Source organism: Meriones unguiculatus, chromosome 10, assembly GCF_030254825.1.
Source record: "Meriones unguiculatus strain TT.TT164.6M chromosome 10, Bangor_MerUng_6.1, whole genome shotgun sequence".
Taxonomy (NCBI): Eukaryota; Metazoa; Chordata; class Mammalia; order Rodentia; family Muridae; genus Meriones; species Meriones unguiculatus.
The window spans coordinates 111882548-111900011 of record NC_083358.1 but is presented as its reverse complement, the minus strand read 5'-3'; the positions used below and the strand labels follow the sequence as shown (position 1 = coordinate 111900011).

Below are 17464 nucleotides of genomic sequence, written 5' to 3'. Positions count from 1 at the left end.
AAGAGCGAGCTACATACACACTATCTGTAAAAATGTTTAAAACTGCTTATTAAAACTTTTGAAACACAGCCAATACTGTAGATAACTCCTATTTGCACAGATGTGCTAAACACTTGAAAAGACATTGTTTTGCTTTCATAAGCATAGACAGCAACACCAGATATTGAATCATCAGTAAATATCATTAAAGTATCAACAATTGGAATAACTTTTATTTAAAATGGAAAATCTATAGGCTGTACCTTTAAAAACTGAATTAATTTATTTTCTTGTGGCTCATCAGGTTGGACTCTGTCATAATAAGCTTACATATGTTAAAATACCATATTTTTCAGATCTTTGACAAGTCTGAGAGCCAGCATATTTGAGTTACTCTTCTTCTAATTTCATCATCTGCTCTAAACTGTGTCCTATAAAACAGGATGTTATAATGTTTAATTTTGCCAAATATTTTAAATGTATGTTTTAGAATCAAATATTAGGTAGATCTATATAGGCAAACTTTATGGTTACCCATTTTAATATTAACCTTTAAAAAAACAACCTAAACAAAGAGATTAGGTAAAATTTAATCTTGTGTACTCAACTATACTCTTTAGCATAACTTTAAATCTGCTCTTTTTAAAATAAAATCAAAGCAAAAATTTAATCAAACATAATTTATAAAGGGGCTACCAAATCTTATTAATCCTATCATATTGTATTAAAACTTAACAGCAAAAATTAAAGGACAAAAGTTTTATTTAGCATTAAACAGAGAACTAACTATACTTAGCCTGCAGGCTTCACGAAAATAGACTATTCTGGCCATACCAAATCCATAGGCCAGAAAGAAACAGCATTAAATCATTTATTTTAGGTACAGGCATCCAGGCATATACTTTGCATAATATTTAACAATGATCTGAATATAACCCTGCATATCGCTGGGCTAACATGGAGCTGTAGTCCTTTTTGTCCTATAAAAGAGCATAAGCAAACATTTTTCATTCAAGAATCTCCAACCTTTTAAAATGAAGAACAACATATTATAAAGATTTTTTGACGTGATATATTGTAATAACTGCAGTTTTTGTTTACTTGGATTAAACAGCATGACTTGATTTTACCTTGTAAGATTAATAAACTAAATACCAAGGTCTTCTGACCTCCCCCAAAGGGGTGAGAAACTGTTTTTAAGTTTTTGTTAGACTATCCAAGGATTATTATATTAAAATACCTGATAAATTTTAAAATGTTTTATAGAGTTTAACTCTGATGGTCCAGGACCAAACTTAGAGGTGTTGATTTGTCTCATGTCCAAAAATATTAATATCTTCAGTCACATTTTAAAATATCATCATTTTAATTCCACAGATAAACACATACACGCACAGATTCCAGAAGGAACAGAGCCCCCATGGTCCTGTCTTTACACAGAATAAGGTCCCAGAAACCCTCTTGCCTTTATACCAAACCTTACAAATAAAATACAAAATGAATAAAAACATTGAGGGTTTTGTGGGTTTTCCTGGTTTCTTTGTTCAGGAAACTCAAGTTTAGTGCATCCAGCTCTGCTCAGCTGTGGATGTTTGTGCAGACTCCTCAGTGCCCCCTCCCTATTAAAACCCTTTCTCCTCTTTCTTAGCACTCAGTGGCTACTGCCGTATCTCCTTTTTTCTTTATTGCTTATTTACTTAATGAATTAATAGGCTTTACATCAGGATGTGAAGTTGCCCTACCTCCTCCTCTTTAAACTGCTCCCTATGCCTTCCCCAGCTAGCTCCAGCCCCTTTATCTTGTTGGAACCAGTATCTGGCCGACTGTCAAGGACCCAGATCTGCTGGGCACCCTCTCCCTCTGAGGAAACCAGATAACTGGAGAACTCAGAATTCCAGGTTCTCTGACACTTCTAGGAATTTGATTGATGTCTTTGAAACTGTTCTTTGTACCCACCAGCCCACCTGGGTTGATTGTCAGCAGTTTTTAAAAGTTTTGTCTGCCATAGAAGAGAGCAGACATATTATTTCAGAAGCATTGAAAAATGTCCCAGACACTGCAGGAGTCCCAACCACTTTCCCTACAAGAGGCCCAATTGGCATTACAACATGGCTGCAGATAGAGATCATCTCCTACTCTACCAGCAGACTCTACTGGCACGTCTCAAGGTGGCCACAAGATGTCCTACTAATTTGGCCAAGGTGCATGATGTCAGACAGGGGACAGATGAAAGTCCAGCTGCCTTTCTTGAAAGGATTAAGGAAGCCTTCCGCAGGTATACACATATAGATCCAGAGAAGCCTGGACATATAAGTACAGTTGCTTTGGCTTTCATTAATCAGTCTTCTCCAGACCAGAATCTGGCAAAGATCTTACTGGCCAACAATATTCCAAACCCTAGAGATTAGCAAAGCGTCAATGATAAAGGATCCAAAGGATGACACAGACCACCACTGGGCAAGAACCGTTGTACACGTTGCAAGGAGGCAGGTCACTGGTTTAGAGAATGTCCCAAGATGGCACCCAGGTCCCAGACTAAGGTCCTGGGGTCCAAGAGGTCCTAAGTATGATTGACATAAGATGCAAATTGGAGATTGCATTGTGCATCTAGGTCCCAATTTCAGGAGAGATAGAGAAAATAAATAAAACATTAAAAGAGACCTTAACTAAATGGACCTTGGAGACTCGCTCTAACTGGGTGATGCTCCTCCCCTTTGCCCTTTATAGGGTTAGGAATTCTCCTTTCCATCTAGGCTTAACTCCCTTTGAGATTATATATGGGATGCAAGCCATTATAGTACCCAACCTTAAGACTGATACTACTGCTGAAGTGCATAAAACAGGTTTTCAGAAATGTTTAAGGCTTCTGTGCAAGCAGGCAGCTCTTTAATAGGCAACAGGAGATTATCAGGTTTAAAAAAAAGCTGCAAGCCTCTATGGATATAAAAATTGGATTCAACAGATAGCAAGGTGTTTCTCCCTTGAAAGTACAGCTATAAGAAGTAAAAATATATTTTATAGTTCTGTCTGTTTGTTTTGAATATGTAAATTTACCATGTTCTATATATTTTGATGTCTGATTATTTTTTTGTTATTGTTCATTTTTTTTTATTAATTACACTTTATTCACTTTGTATCGCCGCGTGGTTCCCTCCCTCCTTCTGTCTTAATCCCTCTCTTCCTCCACCCTCAGCATGCATGCCCCTCCACAAGTCCACTGATAGGGGTGGTCTTCTTTTCCTTCCTTCTGTGCTAGTCAATTAGGTCTCACCAGGAGTGGCTGCATTGTCTACTTCTGTGGCCTGGTAATGCTGCTTCCCCCTTAGGGGAGGTAATTAAAGAGCAGGCCAATCCGTTCATGTCAGAGACAGTCCCTGTTACTATTGCAATGGAACTCACTTGGATACTGAACTGCCATGGGCTACATCTGTGCTGGGGTCTTAGGATATCTCCATGCATAGTCCTTGGTTGGAATAGCAGTCTCAGGAAAGACCCCTGTGCTCAGATTTTTTGGTTCTCTTGCTCTCCTTGTGGAATTCCGGTACTCTCCAGATCTTACTGTTTCCTACTTCTTTCCTAAGATTCCTTGCACTCTGCCCAAAGGTTGCCCATAAGTCTCAGAATCTACATTGATAGTCTGCAGGGCAGAGCTTTTCAGAGGTCGTCTGTGTCAGGATCCTGACTTGTTCCCTCTTATCTCCTTCTGATGTCCAGCCTCTTTGCCTTTGTGGATAGGAATTGAGTATTTTAGCAAGAGTCCTCCCTCTTAATTAGTTTCTTTAGGTGCACAGATTTTAGTAGGTTTATCCTATATTATATGTCTATATGAGTGAGTATATACCATGTGCATCTTTCTGCTTCTGGGATAGCTCACTCAGGATGATCTTTTCCAGATCCCACCATTTATCTGCAAATCATGATTTCCTTGGTTTTTATTGCTGAGTAATATTCCATTGTGTAGATATACCACAATTTGTGCATCCATTCCTCCACTGAGGGGCATCTGAGCTGTTTCCAGCGTCTAGCTATTACAAATAAGTCTGCTCCAAACATGGTTGAGCAAATGTCCTTATTGTGTACTTGAGAAACTTTTGGACATATGCCTAAGAGTGGTATAACTGGATCTTGAGGAAGCGCTATTCCTAGTTATCTGCGAAAGCACCAGATTGCTTTCCAGAGTGGTTGTACAAGGTTACATTACCACCAGCAGTGGAGGAGGGTTTCCCTTTCTTCCACAACCTCTCCAGCATGTGTTGTCACTTGAGTTTTTTATCTTAGTCATTCTGATGTGTGTAAGGTGAAATCTTAGATTCATTTTGATTTGTATTTCCCTGATGGCTAATGAGGTTGAGCATTATTTTAAGTGATTCTCTGCCATTCGATACTCCTCTGCAGAGAAGTCTCTGTTTAGCTCTGTACCCCATTTTTTAATTGGATTGCTTGATTTTTTTTTGCTGTTTAACTTCTTTAATTCTTTATATATACTGGATATTAGATCTCTGTCAGAATAGGGTTGGTGAAGATCCTTTCCCAATGTGTAGGCTGTTGTTTTGTTCTGAAGACAGTGTCCTTTGCTTTACAGAAACTTTTCGTTTTCATGAGGTCCCATTTATTGATTGTTGCTCTTAGAGCCTATGCTATTGGTGTTCTGTTCAGGAAGTTGTCTCCTGTGCCAATGAGTTCAAGGCTATTCCCCACTTTTTCTTCTAAGCGGTTTAGTGTGTCTGGTTTTATGTTGAGGTCTTTGATCCACTTGGACTTCAGTTTTGTGCAGGGTGATAAGTATGGATCTATTTGCATTTTTATACATGTAGAATTCCAGTTAGACCAGCACCATTTGCTGAAGGTGCTGTCTTTTTTCCATTGTATGGTTTGGGCATCTTTGTCAAAAATCAGGTGTCCATAAGTGTGTGGATTAATGTCAGGGTCTTCTATTTGATTTCATTGAAACACCAGTCTGTTTTATGCCAGTACCATGCAGTTTTTAGTATTGTTGCTCTATAGTACAGCTTGAGATCAGGGATGGAGATACCTCCTGATGATCTTTTACTGTAAAGAATTGTTTTAGCAATTCTGGGTTTCTTGTTGTTCCACAGGAAGGTGAGAATTTTTCTTCAAGGTCTATAAAGAATTGTGTTGGTAATTTGATGGGAATTGCATTGAATCTGTAGATTGCTTTTGGTAAGATGGCCATTTTTACTATATTAATCCTGACAAGCCATGAGCATGGGAGATCTTTCCATCTTCTGATATCTTCTTCTAATTCTTTCTTTAGAGACTGGAAATTTTTTTCATACAAGTCTTTGACTTGCTTGGTTAGGTTCACACCAAGGTACTTTATGTCATTTGTGCCTATTGTGAAGGGTGTCATTTCCCTAATTTCTTTCTTGGCCCATTTGTCCTTTGTATACCCGAAGGCTACTGATTTTTTTTTTGAGTTAATTTTGTATTCAGCCACTTTGCTGAAGGTGTTAATCAGCTGTAGGAGTTCCCTGGTAGAGTTTTTGGGGTCACTCAGGCATACTATCATATCATTGGTTGTGGAGCCAATTGACTGATTTATGCTGTACTGAGGGATGAGCAGCTTTGGAGCCAGACTCACAGGAAAGCTGGACTGGGAACTGCTGAGCTGATTCCATCACAGAAACTATTTCTGTGTTCTCTAGGCTTAGTGAGTCTCTCCAAGATGTGAAGAACTGAGAAGAGAAAAGAGATGTAAGAAGCATTTTACACATCGCTTTACAAAATGGGAAACATCACAGAGCACAATCCTGGGTACTGTTGACTATATGCTGCACCTTTGGAAACCTGAATAATCTTTGGAAACCTATTAATCTCTCACTACTAAAGCCTAGCAGAGCAAGCATGACAGTTCTAAGGTTGAAAGGACAGAATTCACCAGTGGAGGATGCAGAACATGAGGTATTGAACATCTGAATTCTATGATTGAATCCAGAAAACTTTAGGATATTCAAAAACCACACCCTCAAGTAGAACTAGGAAAGTATTTCCTAGGAGGATTCTCTGAGGGAAAGGTATAAGTATAATCAGGGTGGAGCCATCAGACAGACTACTGGTCAGTTTGGAATAAAAGTCAGAAAGAATGATCCCACATTCAAAGCTTCCCGGCTCTGCTTCCTGGACACCATATATGAGATCTTCCTCCTGTCCTCCATGCTGTGCACACTCAGACCCTTACATAACAAGGTAGAGAAAACATGCTTTCTCTGATTATGTCTCTGGCAGGGATGAGTGTAACACCATCACAAGTGTAAACAATATCTGGACAGAGACAGAGTTCATCCTCTTTTAAGGAACATTGACCGTGGTAAGCAAAGGACAGCTTCTAGAACTAAGTAAAATTCAGTCTGGGAGGGCACACCTATTAGAAGCTTCTTGCTTGACATGAAGTAGGCAGACCCAGTTCAAGCACAGATTTTTGAGGTAGGCAAACACACACACCTTTAATCCAGGTCTTCTGGCTAGAAGACACCCATCTGATTAGGCCACGCCTTCAGCAGGAAGCATATATAAACACATGAAAGAATGAAACCTTGTTTCTTTGCCAGCTTGCCCTCAACCTGACAGCAATTGTTTCACTTCACTGGCATTAGAGGCTACTTCTTCCGAAGTCCAGCATACACTGAAGACCACCTGAGACTTCTAGCCTTGTGGATTAAGTAAGTACTGGCTTTAACTATTGTGGGATTAGCTAGAGTGCAGTTTGTAAGTCATTGTCATAATACCAATTTTACATATAAAGAGAGGTTCATACTGTGCATTGTGTTACTCTATAGAACCCGGACTAGTACAACATATATGAAATGAGAGTCTCTATAATATTCCACTCTTCAGAATTTGGATATGTTAGTCCAAACTTTCAGCCATTAACCTAAGTGTCAACACAAACACACACACAATTTAGGTGTAGCTAGTGACCAGGACTAACTTCTCTCACTAATATTCAAACTTAGATATTCAAAGAGATACAATTTTCTAAAGTCATAGAAGGGAGAACCTAGTAGTATTTGAATTAAATTTTTAATAATTATCTATAATTGTGTACTGCAGGGTGAAGAGGAAATAATCCTAGCTCCTTTTTTTTTTTCCTTGATCCAGTTTAATTTCTAAACTACCTATAGCAGAAATGTCAGAGGACCTGGCAGCTGAGAGCTGGGGCACCACACAGATCACCATTAAGACATTTTCCTACAAGTGGAGCATCAGCAAGTTCCATTTTTCTCTGGAGGGATTGAGTGAAGCCATTAGTAGTCCGGTTTTCTCATCAGAAGACAATGACCAAACAAAATGGTGTTTGAAACTACACCAAAACGGGTTTGATGAAGAAAGCAGAGATTACCTTTCAGTTTTTCTGGAGTTGCTCAGCTGTCCAAAGATCCCCATTTGGGCAAAGTTCCAGTTTTGGATCTTAGATGCCAATGGAGAGAAAAGAAATAATGTGGAGAGCCAAGGTGTCAATAGTTTCCTGCCATACCAACACAGGGGATTCAAACAGTTCATCCATAGAGATTTCCTCTTGTCCCAGGCCCAATGGCTACTACCTGATGGCAGGCTCACTCTTTTCTGCAAGGTGAGTATGAGCCAAGATGTCCTCAGCCTTTCTCGACAGACATCCACGATCAAGGTTCCAAGCTGCAATTTGACAGATGAGGTAGGAGAGCTTTGGGAAAATTCCCTCTTCACCGACTGCTGCCTCTTGGTATCTGGTCAGGAATTCAGGGTTCACAAGGCCATCTTAGCAGCTCGCTCTCCAGTTTTCAGGGCCATGTTTCAACATGACATGGAGGAGAGGAGAAAGAACAGAGTTGAGATCAAGGACCTAGAGCCTCAAGTCTTCAAGGAGATGATGGGCTTCATTTACACGGGGAAGGCACCAAACCTCCACACCATGGCCACTGATGTGCTGGCAGCTGCTGACAGGTATGGCCAGGAGCGCTTGAAGGTTATGTGTGAGGATACCCTCTGCAGGGACCTCTCAGTGGAGAGTGCTGCTCACACTCTCATCCTGGCTGACCTCCACAGTGCAGAGCAGCTGAAAAAGCAGGCACTGGATTTCATCACAGTTCATGCTTCTGAGATCTCTGAGACTTCCGGGTGGAAGGTCATGGTGAATTTCCATCCCCACTTGCTGGATGAAGCATTTCATGCCCTGGCTTCTGCACAGAGGCCTTTCCTGGAACCCCCTCTCAAACGCTTGAGAAGATAAATCCTAGCACCTGCTTTCTTGTGACCTGCAACAGTCTTCCTGAAACAGCAGCCACTGTTATTTTCAGCAACTCTCAGGTTGAGAATGGTATTGCTGTCGAGTTTAAAATGAATCTGGGAATGGACAGCATAGTGGCTCACGATTTCAAATGGCTGGAAGAAGGTGGAATGCTGTTTGGTTGGACAGCCCTGGACTCTGCTTTATTCTACCTCATGTCTACCTTGTTGCTTTACTGATTTGATAGGTGTCCCATGAGTTCAAAACTAAGATTAAACTCAGTTGATTGCAACAGATGCATCTCAGAAGGTGTGCTTTGGGCTGAAACATGTCTGGATTGTACTGAGCAGAACCCATGACCAGGGGATCAGAGCAAAGGGGAAAACAAACATGAACCTGTAATGATATGAGAAGGTACAGGCAAAGAAGACTTCTTTTTAAGATCAGTTTGTAAGGACTGGAGTGATAACTCATTTGGGAAGAGCACCTGTTGCTCATGCAGAGGACACCTGGACGCTTCCCAGCACACACAGGAGAGGTTTCAACCATCTGTAACTGGACATACACAGGATCTGAGGCACTTTCTTGCCTCCGCGGGCACATATATTTCTGTATACCAAACCTTACAAATAAAATACAAAATGATTAAAAATGATGAAGTCATTTGTGGGTTTCTCTGTGTACCCCCATTGGCCTAAGTTATTTGATTCCTTCTGCCTTCCTGTGCTGTCCTTTAACTCTCTGGTCCCCTCAAACCCTCCTCCCACTTGTCCACAAAAGTTCCAGAGCTTGTCCTATTATTTGACTCTAGGTCTCTGCACCTGTTTACATGTGCTGCTGGATGAAGCCTTTCAAAGGACAGTTATATTGGTTACTGTCTGGATACAGAAATTGTGGTACATTTTCTGTTATAAAGTTATAGAGGTTCCACTTTGTGTCCAGGGACTAACCTAAAGTATTGAGGCTCTCAGAGTCCCATGAATTACCATTAGGGAAGCAGTCAAGGAATTCCTGGGCGGTGCTCAACATGAGTTATAGGTATCCAAGACTGCCTTGATGAATTGCTGCCTAAAAAGTTCACAAGAACTTGGCACTTCTACTGCCAAAGAAACAAAGGAGAAAGTCCCCTAGTCTGTCAGCTCTGGAGGTGAGTCTGGTCATGGCGCCTCTGTGCAGACACAGAGGAGAGGCCCAACACTGATGCTGATCAGGGCTTAAAGGAAGGACACATCCTTGGTTTCCCTCTGTGTGCTCTAGTTTATGAATGTGTGGTGGCCACCCATGGTTGTCTTTTTAGTGTGTCTGTGTGTCTCTGTGTTGTGGATATAAACATGTTTTTGTTTTGGTCCCATGCGGGGGGATGTGGGACTGATTCAGATGGTCCATAGCAGCAGACTTCCTTCTTGGTTCAGGCTCTGAGAAGAACTCTTTCCCTGCTGTAGGTAGTTTGAATGTGAGGAATCTGGAGAAAGAATAAATACAAGATCCCAGAGAGTGTGAAGATCAGAGAAAGAACAATGCTGTTCCTGCTTCCCTTTGCTCCTCCTTGCTGGCTGTTGTGACACAAGAAGATGGAAATATACTGAAACTGATTGGACTGACTCTGGGGAACCAGACATTTCTAACCAGCAGGAAGCATCTAAGAAAGAACTGTGCCCTCTCTTCTACTGACCCTTTCTCTCTCCTACATAGTTTTGGATTGTTGGACAAATTGGGCTGGACAATGGAGAAGAAGATATAAGAAACCTATATAAAAGTTAAAAAAAATAATTTTAAATACTCTGTGCGTGACATTGTGTGTGACACTATTTCTGTGTTTCTGTGTGTTTCCGGTCAGTTTTCTATTTCTTTAATGATCACTGGTTTTCTCTGGTATGAGGATGGCCAGTAGCTTAATGCTTGTGAACCCCTAATGTTGGGGACCTTGAGGAATTTAAGTGCTTCTCTGCCATTCGATATTGCTCTACAGAGAATTCTCTGTTTAGCTCTGTTCCCCATTTTTTAAGTGGATTACTTGGTTTGCTGCTTTTCAGCTTCTTTAGTTCTTTATATATACTGGATGTGAGTCCTCTGTCAGATAAAGGGTTGGTGGAGATTCTTTCCCAATCTGTAGGAAGTCGTTTTGTTTTGATGATGGTGTCCTTTGCTTTGCAGAAGCTTTTCAGTTTCATGAGGTCCCATTTATTGATTGTTGCTCTTAGAGCCTGTGCTGTTGGTGTTCTGTTCAGGAAGTTTTCTCCTGTACCAATGAGTTCTAGGGTATTCCCCACTTTTTTTTCTAGATGATTTAATGTGCCTGGTTTTATGTTGAGGTCTTTGATCCACTTGGACTTCAGTTTTGTGCAGGGTGATAAGTATGGATCTATTTTCATTTTTCTACATGTAGACATCCAGTTGGACCCGAACCATTTGTTGAAGATGCTATCTTTTTTCCATTGTATGGTTTTGGCATCTTTGTCAAAGATCAGGTGTCCATAAGTGTGTGGGTTTATTTCTGGGTCATCTGTTCAGTTCCATTGATCCACCATTCTGTTTCTATGCCAGTACAATGCAGTTTTTAAAACTGTTGCTCTTTAGTACAACTTAAGATCAGGGATAGAGATACCTCCAGAAGATCTTTTATTATAGAGGATTGTTTTAGCAATTCTGGGTTTTTTGTTATTACATATGAAGTTGAGAATTTTTCTTTCCAGGTCTGTAAAGAATTGTGTTGGTAATTTGATGGAAATTTCATTGAATCTGTAGATTGCTTTTGGTAAAAGCAATCCTGCCAAGCCATGAGCATGGGATATCTTTCCATCTTCTCATATCTTCTTGTAATTCTTTCTTCAGAAACTTGAAATTTTTGTCTTACAAGTCTTTGACTTCCTTGGTTAGGGTTACTCTGAGGTACCTTATGTCATTTGTGGCTATTGTGAAGGGTGTTGTTTCCCAGGAAAATGCAAATCAAAACAACCCTGAGATTTCACCTTACACCCATGAGAACGGTCAAGATCAAAAACTCAAGTGACAACACATGCTGGAGAGGTTGTGGAGAAAGGGGAACCCTTCTCCACTGCTGGTGGGAATGTGAACTTGTACAACCAGTCTGGAAAGCAATCTGGTGCTTTTTCAGACAACTAGGAATAGCCCTTCCTCAAGATCCAGCCGTACCACTCCTAGGCATATATCAAAAAGAGGCTCAAGTACACAAAAAGGACATTTGCTCAGCCATGTTTGGAGCAGCTTTATTTGTAATAGCCAGAAGCTGGAAACAACCCAGATGCCCCACAGCTGAAGAATGGATGCAGAAACTGTGGTACATCTATACAATGGAATACTACTCAGCAATGAAAAACAAGGAAATCATGAAATTTGCAGGTAAATGGTGGGACCTGGAAAGGATCATCCTGAGTGAGTTGTCCCAGAAGCAAAAAGACACACACGGTATATACTCACTCATATAGACATACAACATTGGACAAACCCACCAAAATCTATGTATCTAAAGAAACCAAGCAAGAGAGACGACCCTAACTAAAATGTTCAATCCCCACCGGAAAGGCAAAGAGGATGGACATCAGAAGAAGAAGAAAATAGGAAACAACCTAGAAACCTGCTACAGAGGGCCTCTGAAAGCCAGAAGAAAAAAATCAGGAAACAAACTAGGAACATACCACAGAGGGCCTCTGAAAGCCTCTGCCCTGCAGACTATCAAAGCAGATGCTGAGCCTGATGGCCAACTGTCGGGCAGAGTGCATGGAATTTTATGTAAGAAGTGGGAAATAGTAAGAGCTGGAGAGGACAGGAACTCCACAAGGAGAGCAACAGAACAAGAAAATTTGAACACAGGGAACTTCCCAGAGACTCATACTCCAACCAAGGACTATTCATGGAGGTAACCTAGAGCGCATTCACAGATGTAGCCCATAGCAGTTCAGTGTCCAAGTGGGTTACCTAGTAATGGGAAGAGGGACTGCCTCTGACATAATCTGATTGGCCTGCTCTTTGATCACCTCCCCCTGAGGGGGAGCAGCTCTACCAGGCCACAGAAGAGGACAATGCAGCCACTTTTGACGAGAACTTATAGACTAAGGTCAGAAAGGATAGGAGAACCTCCCCTATCAGTGGACTTGGGAGGCACATGCATGCAGAAACGGGAGGGAAGGTGGGGTCGGGAGGGGAGGAGGGAGGGGCATATGGGGGATACAAAATTAATAAAGTGTAATTAATAAAAAAAAGATTCTTATGAGTATAAAGAAAATCTAGGTGAAATTAAGTTCAAGTTTTCAGGCTCTGCCTTCCAATGATTATGTCTCTGCTGTTTCATTTCTCAAACTTTGTATACTTTGCTACCAGGACACTCTGTAAAGTCCCCCAACTGCAGAACCAATAAAATTAAAGGTCAATTAGAAAACTTTGTCTAGCTAATCAAACTGCTGTAATGTTGGCCTCCGCTTGCTATCTGGTTGTTACCTAATTGTGTTTTATTTCCTACGCCTGGTTACAGTCTTGTTGCCTGGTTGTTATTTGGCTGCAGTTTTGTTTTGTTTTGTTTTGTTTTATTTTGTTTTAATAAAAAGCCTGCCTTAGGTGCAGACCAGGGTCAGAGTTAAGCTCCCCCTCCCCCCCCCCCAAAAAAAAGAGTTAGCCTGGGTGACTCCATTTTGAAATGAAGAGCCTTCTTGACTGGGAGCTGAACTCAGGTACCAGGAAATATCACAGAATGAACACTGAATACAAGTTAGCTCTGCTAGCAATGGCCTCCAGGAAATATCCCAAAATAAATGTTTAGTAAAGAATAGAGACAATCTCCCTGGCAATAATTAATGAGAATTGTTTGGGAAAATTCTCCCCAATGTTTCAGATGTAGTTTAGAAGAATGGAAATTGTGATTATGTAAATGGTCCCCTCTCCCCTATGGCTTTTACCAAATCCTGTAAAGTCAAGGCATGAAGCCACCTGCTTTCTGTCATGGAAACAGGTGCCCCCCCCCCTGCTTGCAATCTTTCCCTTTAAAACCCTGCTCACTCAGAGCTCGGGGTCCCACAGCACTCCTCTACTGTTGTGTCTGTGAGACTTGGGTAAGGAGTTTGATTGCTATCCTAATAAAGCTCTCTTTATGAGTTTTATCCTGGTGGTCTCTGAGGGTCCTTTGATACTGGCATTACATTGGTTCTCTGACTGAGTACCATAAGGACCTCTAGGACCCCTGACCGGAAAGCGTAGTCCTTCAGGTAAATGTTTTGTGTTGTCTGTCTGTCTTAAGTTTTTTGTTATATGGTTTTGGTTAACCTTCAGTCAGGACACAGAGTATGGCTTGGGGGAGACACTCAGGTGGCCATCTGCTCGTTAGGGCATCAGAGACGTCTCATCCTCTCATTGGTAATCAGTTTATCCATCCAGAACTTCTGTGGCAGGGCAGCTGAATTGGGGAGAAGTTTTAGCCTTTCTGGAACTTCTGTGGCACAGAAGTCCAGGAAAAGCCAGGTTTTTGGTTTTACTTCATTTCTGTATGTGATTAATTTTCCTTTGCTTGGTGTTGTGCCAGGAGTTACTGTTTCATTTCTGTGATTGTTTGTTGTCTCATGTTTTCCTCAAAGTACTTGGTTTAATTTCTGTTTGAAGCCATAGCTCTTTTCACTTTTGTGATTTCAGTTTTGTCCAAGGCTATTAGCCCAGGTACAGGCTGTGATTTATTGTCTTTAGTTTTCCTTTTGCCCAAAATGGCTGGCTCCTTTTTTTCTGTCATTTACTGTTTGTTAAAATTGTCCTATTTTTTTCTCTTTCATTCTCTTGAATTCTTCTGATGAAGAGACTGACTGACAATATGGGACAGAATACTTCCAAACCCCTTGACTAGGTTCTGACTCATTTTGGTGAGGTTAAGATCAGAGCTCATGGTCTTTCAGTTGATGTGAAGAAAGGAAAAAATGATGACTTTTTGCAGCTCAGAATGGCCCACTTTCAATGTGGGCTGGCCGCCAGCAGGAACTTTCCACCTTCCCATCTTCCTTGCAGTTGGAAATAGTCTTTCAAAAAGCGTGTGAGCAACCAGATCAAATGCCCTGTACTGTAATTTGGAAGGATCTAGTGATTTATCCACCTCCATGGATCAGGTCCTTTCTGACCCTCACTAACAATCCTCTTTACACAGGCTCTCTGAATCTAGAGGCCATTGCCCTGGCTCCCTTGTCCCTCATCACCACCCACCACACCACACTTTACTCTGTTTTGCAGGACAGGACTCCCAAGGAAATAATTTTTCCACCCCCTCCATAAATACTTCCTCCCACTCCCCAGCAGGCTACAGTCCATTTATCCAGGTTGGAACCAGTAACTGGCCCAGCGCCAAGGACCCAGAGCTGTCGGGCATCCTCTCCCTCTGGGGAAACCAGATAACTGGAGAACTCAGAATTCCAGGTTCTCTGACAATTCTAGGGATTTGATTGATCTCTTTGAAACTGTTCTTTTTACCCATCAGCCCACCTGGGTTGATTGTCAGCAGTTTTTAAAAGTTTTGTCTGCTATAGAGGAGAGAAGACATAGTATTTCAGGAGCACACAAAAATGTCCCAGACACTTCAGGAGTCCCAACCACTTTCCCTACAAGAGGCCCAATTGGCATTCCAACAAGGCTGCAGATAGGGATCATCTCCTACTCTACCAGCAGACTCTACTGGCACGTCTCAAGGTGGCCACAAGATGTCCTACTAAATTGGCCAAGGTGCATGATGTTAGATAGGGGACAGATGAAAGTCCAGCTGCCTTTCTTGAAAGGATTAAGGAAGCCTTCCACAGGTATACACATATAGATCCAGAGAAGCCTGGACATATAGGTACAGTTGCTTAGGCTTTCATTAATCAGTCTTCTCCAGACCAGAATCTGGCAAAGATACTACTGGATCCTACTGGCCAACAATAATCCAAACCCTAGAGTTCAGCATATAGCCAATGATAAAGGATCCAAAGGATGACACAGACCACCACTGCGTAAGAACCATTGTGCACATTGCAAGGAAGAAGGTCTCTGGTTTAGAGAATGAACTTTGAATCTTTCCTTTTTGGTTTACAAATCTCAGAATCCCTGGCTACCTTTGTGTGTTTTCTTTTACTTGTTTATTGAGAAAGTGGTTGTCTTCTTTTCAAATGGGTTGACCTTTTCCTTGTCATGTCTATTCTGCTATAAAGTCTCTGCTGAACTTTTACTTAAATTCATGTGTTTGTTAATTCTACAACTTACACTTCTTTTTGTTAGATTTTATACTTTTCCCCTTGTTTCAAGGGTGCTAATAATTATTTTAATGAATGTGATGAAATATTTGTTAGAAAATTTTAATGCATTGATGGTGGTATATGTTGTCTCTTTTTTAAATTCTAGTTGTGATGTTCCTGGCTTTTGCTATGGAAAGTGACTATTATTTCAGGAACATTTTGGCTACTTGTGTTAAGGTGCTTCAAGTGATCTCTGCAAGTTTTCTGCCTTGTTGTGTTGTCTCATTTTAATTTCAATGATTTGTATATTTTAATTGGTAAATACAGTCTACAAACAAAAAAAAAAGAATTCTCCTTTCCGACTCTAACTATCAGTGTTTTCAAAGCAAAGACTCATGACCAAACCTTTGGCAGAGTATAGGGAATCATAAGAAAGAAGGGGAGTTAGTCTGATGGGGAAAGGATAGGAGCTCTACAAGGACCAAATATATCTGGGCACAGGGTCTTTTCTGAGACTGACATTCAACCAAGGACCATGTATGGATATAACCTAGAACCTCCACTCAGATGTAGCCTGTGGTAGCTCAGTAACCAATTGGTTTCCCAAAGTGAGGGGAACAAGGACTATTTCTAACAGGAACTCAATGACTGGCTCTTTGGTCTCCCGACCCCCGAAGGGAAGAGCAGTCCTGTTAGGCCACAGAGGAGGGCTTTGCAGCCAGTCCTGAAAATACAGGATCAGATGAATGGGGAGGAGGTCCCCCCTATCAGTGGACTTGGAAAGGGGCACGGTGGAGATGAGAGAGGGACTGGGAGGGAATGAGGGATCGGGACACGGCTGGGATACAGAGTTAATAAAATGTAACTGATTAAAAAAAAAAAGAATTCTCCTTTCCATCTCGGGTTAACTCACTTTGAGTTTATATGTGGGATGCAAGACCTTATATTACCCAACTTTAAAGCTGATACTACTTTTGGCTGGAGGTCAGGAGCTACTCAGAAGAAGGATTGACACCATCTGGATTGGTTGCTAAGAAACACTATCTTGAAGACAAGGGTCTGGTCCTTCTTTTTGCTGAGTGAAGGTCATTGTATATCTGTCCTCACAGATAAGGTCATATTTCTCCATTCTCAGGAAAGGTACTGAGAGGCTTTAGCTTAACCTGAAACTAAAACTCAAAACAATAGGCTTTAGAAGATATACAGGTTACAAACTTAGTCTAACCCTTTCAGTACTGCAATACTGGATGTACAAATCCAGAATTATAACAGCTTAAAGGCAGAATCTTTTGATTATGGTCATTTTTGCATCATACATGCTTAACAAGTTGTTAGGATATATTAGACAAAGTCTAGGGATTATATAGTTGATGGTAATTAGAATCCAGTACTGCCTGTTAGAAGCAAACCATTGTCTGTAAGAGCCCAAGATTGGCCTCTTTATTTACAAGAAAAGGGGGGAATGAAGAGTTTAAGTTAGCCCGAGTGACTCCATTTTGAAATGTGGAAGCTTCTTGACGGTAAGCTGAACTCAGGTACCAGGAAATACTACAGAATGTTCACCTGGCAGAAAACAAAGTTAGCTCTTCTAGCAATGGCTTTCAGGAAATATCACAGAATGAATGTTTAGTGTAAAATAGAGACAATCTCCCTGGCAGTAATTAATGAGAATTGTTTGGGAAAATTCTCCCCAACGTTTAAGATGTACTTTTGAAGAATGGTAATTGTGATTATGCGAACAGTCACCTCTCCCCTATAGCTTATACCCAATTCTGTAATATCAAGGCATGAACCCACCTGCTTTCTGTCATGAAAACAGGTACACCCTGCTTGCTATCATGGAAAACCCCTGCTTGCAATCTTTCCCTTTAAAAACTCTGCTCACTATTACAAATAAAGCGGCTAAAAACATGGTTGAGCAAATGTCCTTTTTGTGTACTTGAGCCTCTTTTGGATATATGCCCAGGAGTGGTACGGTTGGATCTTGAGGAAACGCTATTCCTAGCTGTCTGAAAAAGCGCCAGATTGATTTCCAGAGTGGTTGTACAAGTTTACATTCCCACCAGCA

The 17464-nt window shown here is 41.1% G+C and overlaps 1 protein-coding gene across 1 annotated transcript; it reads left to right on the top strand.

Moving 5' to 3' along the window:
- The first annotated feature begins 7126 nt into the window (after positions 1-7126).
- On the top strand, positions 7127-8206 carry LOC132657091 (speckle-type POZ protein-like). The gene has a single exon (XM_060393312.1). It carries the CDS (start codon positions 7127-7129, stop codon positions 8204-8206), a length of 1080 nt encoding a protein of 359 aa, XP_060249295.1.
- Positions 8207-17464: the final 9258 nt, after the last annotated feature.

Excerpts from the sequence above, each read along its gene's own strand:
- LOC132657091 (XM_060393312.1), top strand. The coding sequence starts at position 7,127 with ATGTCAGAGGACCTGGCAGCTGAGAGCTGGGGCACCACACAGATCACC.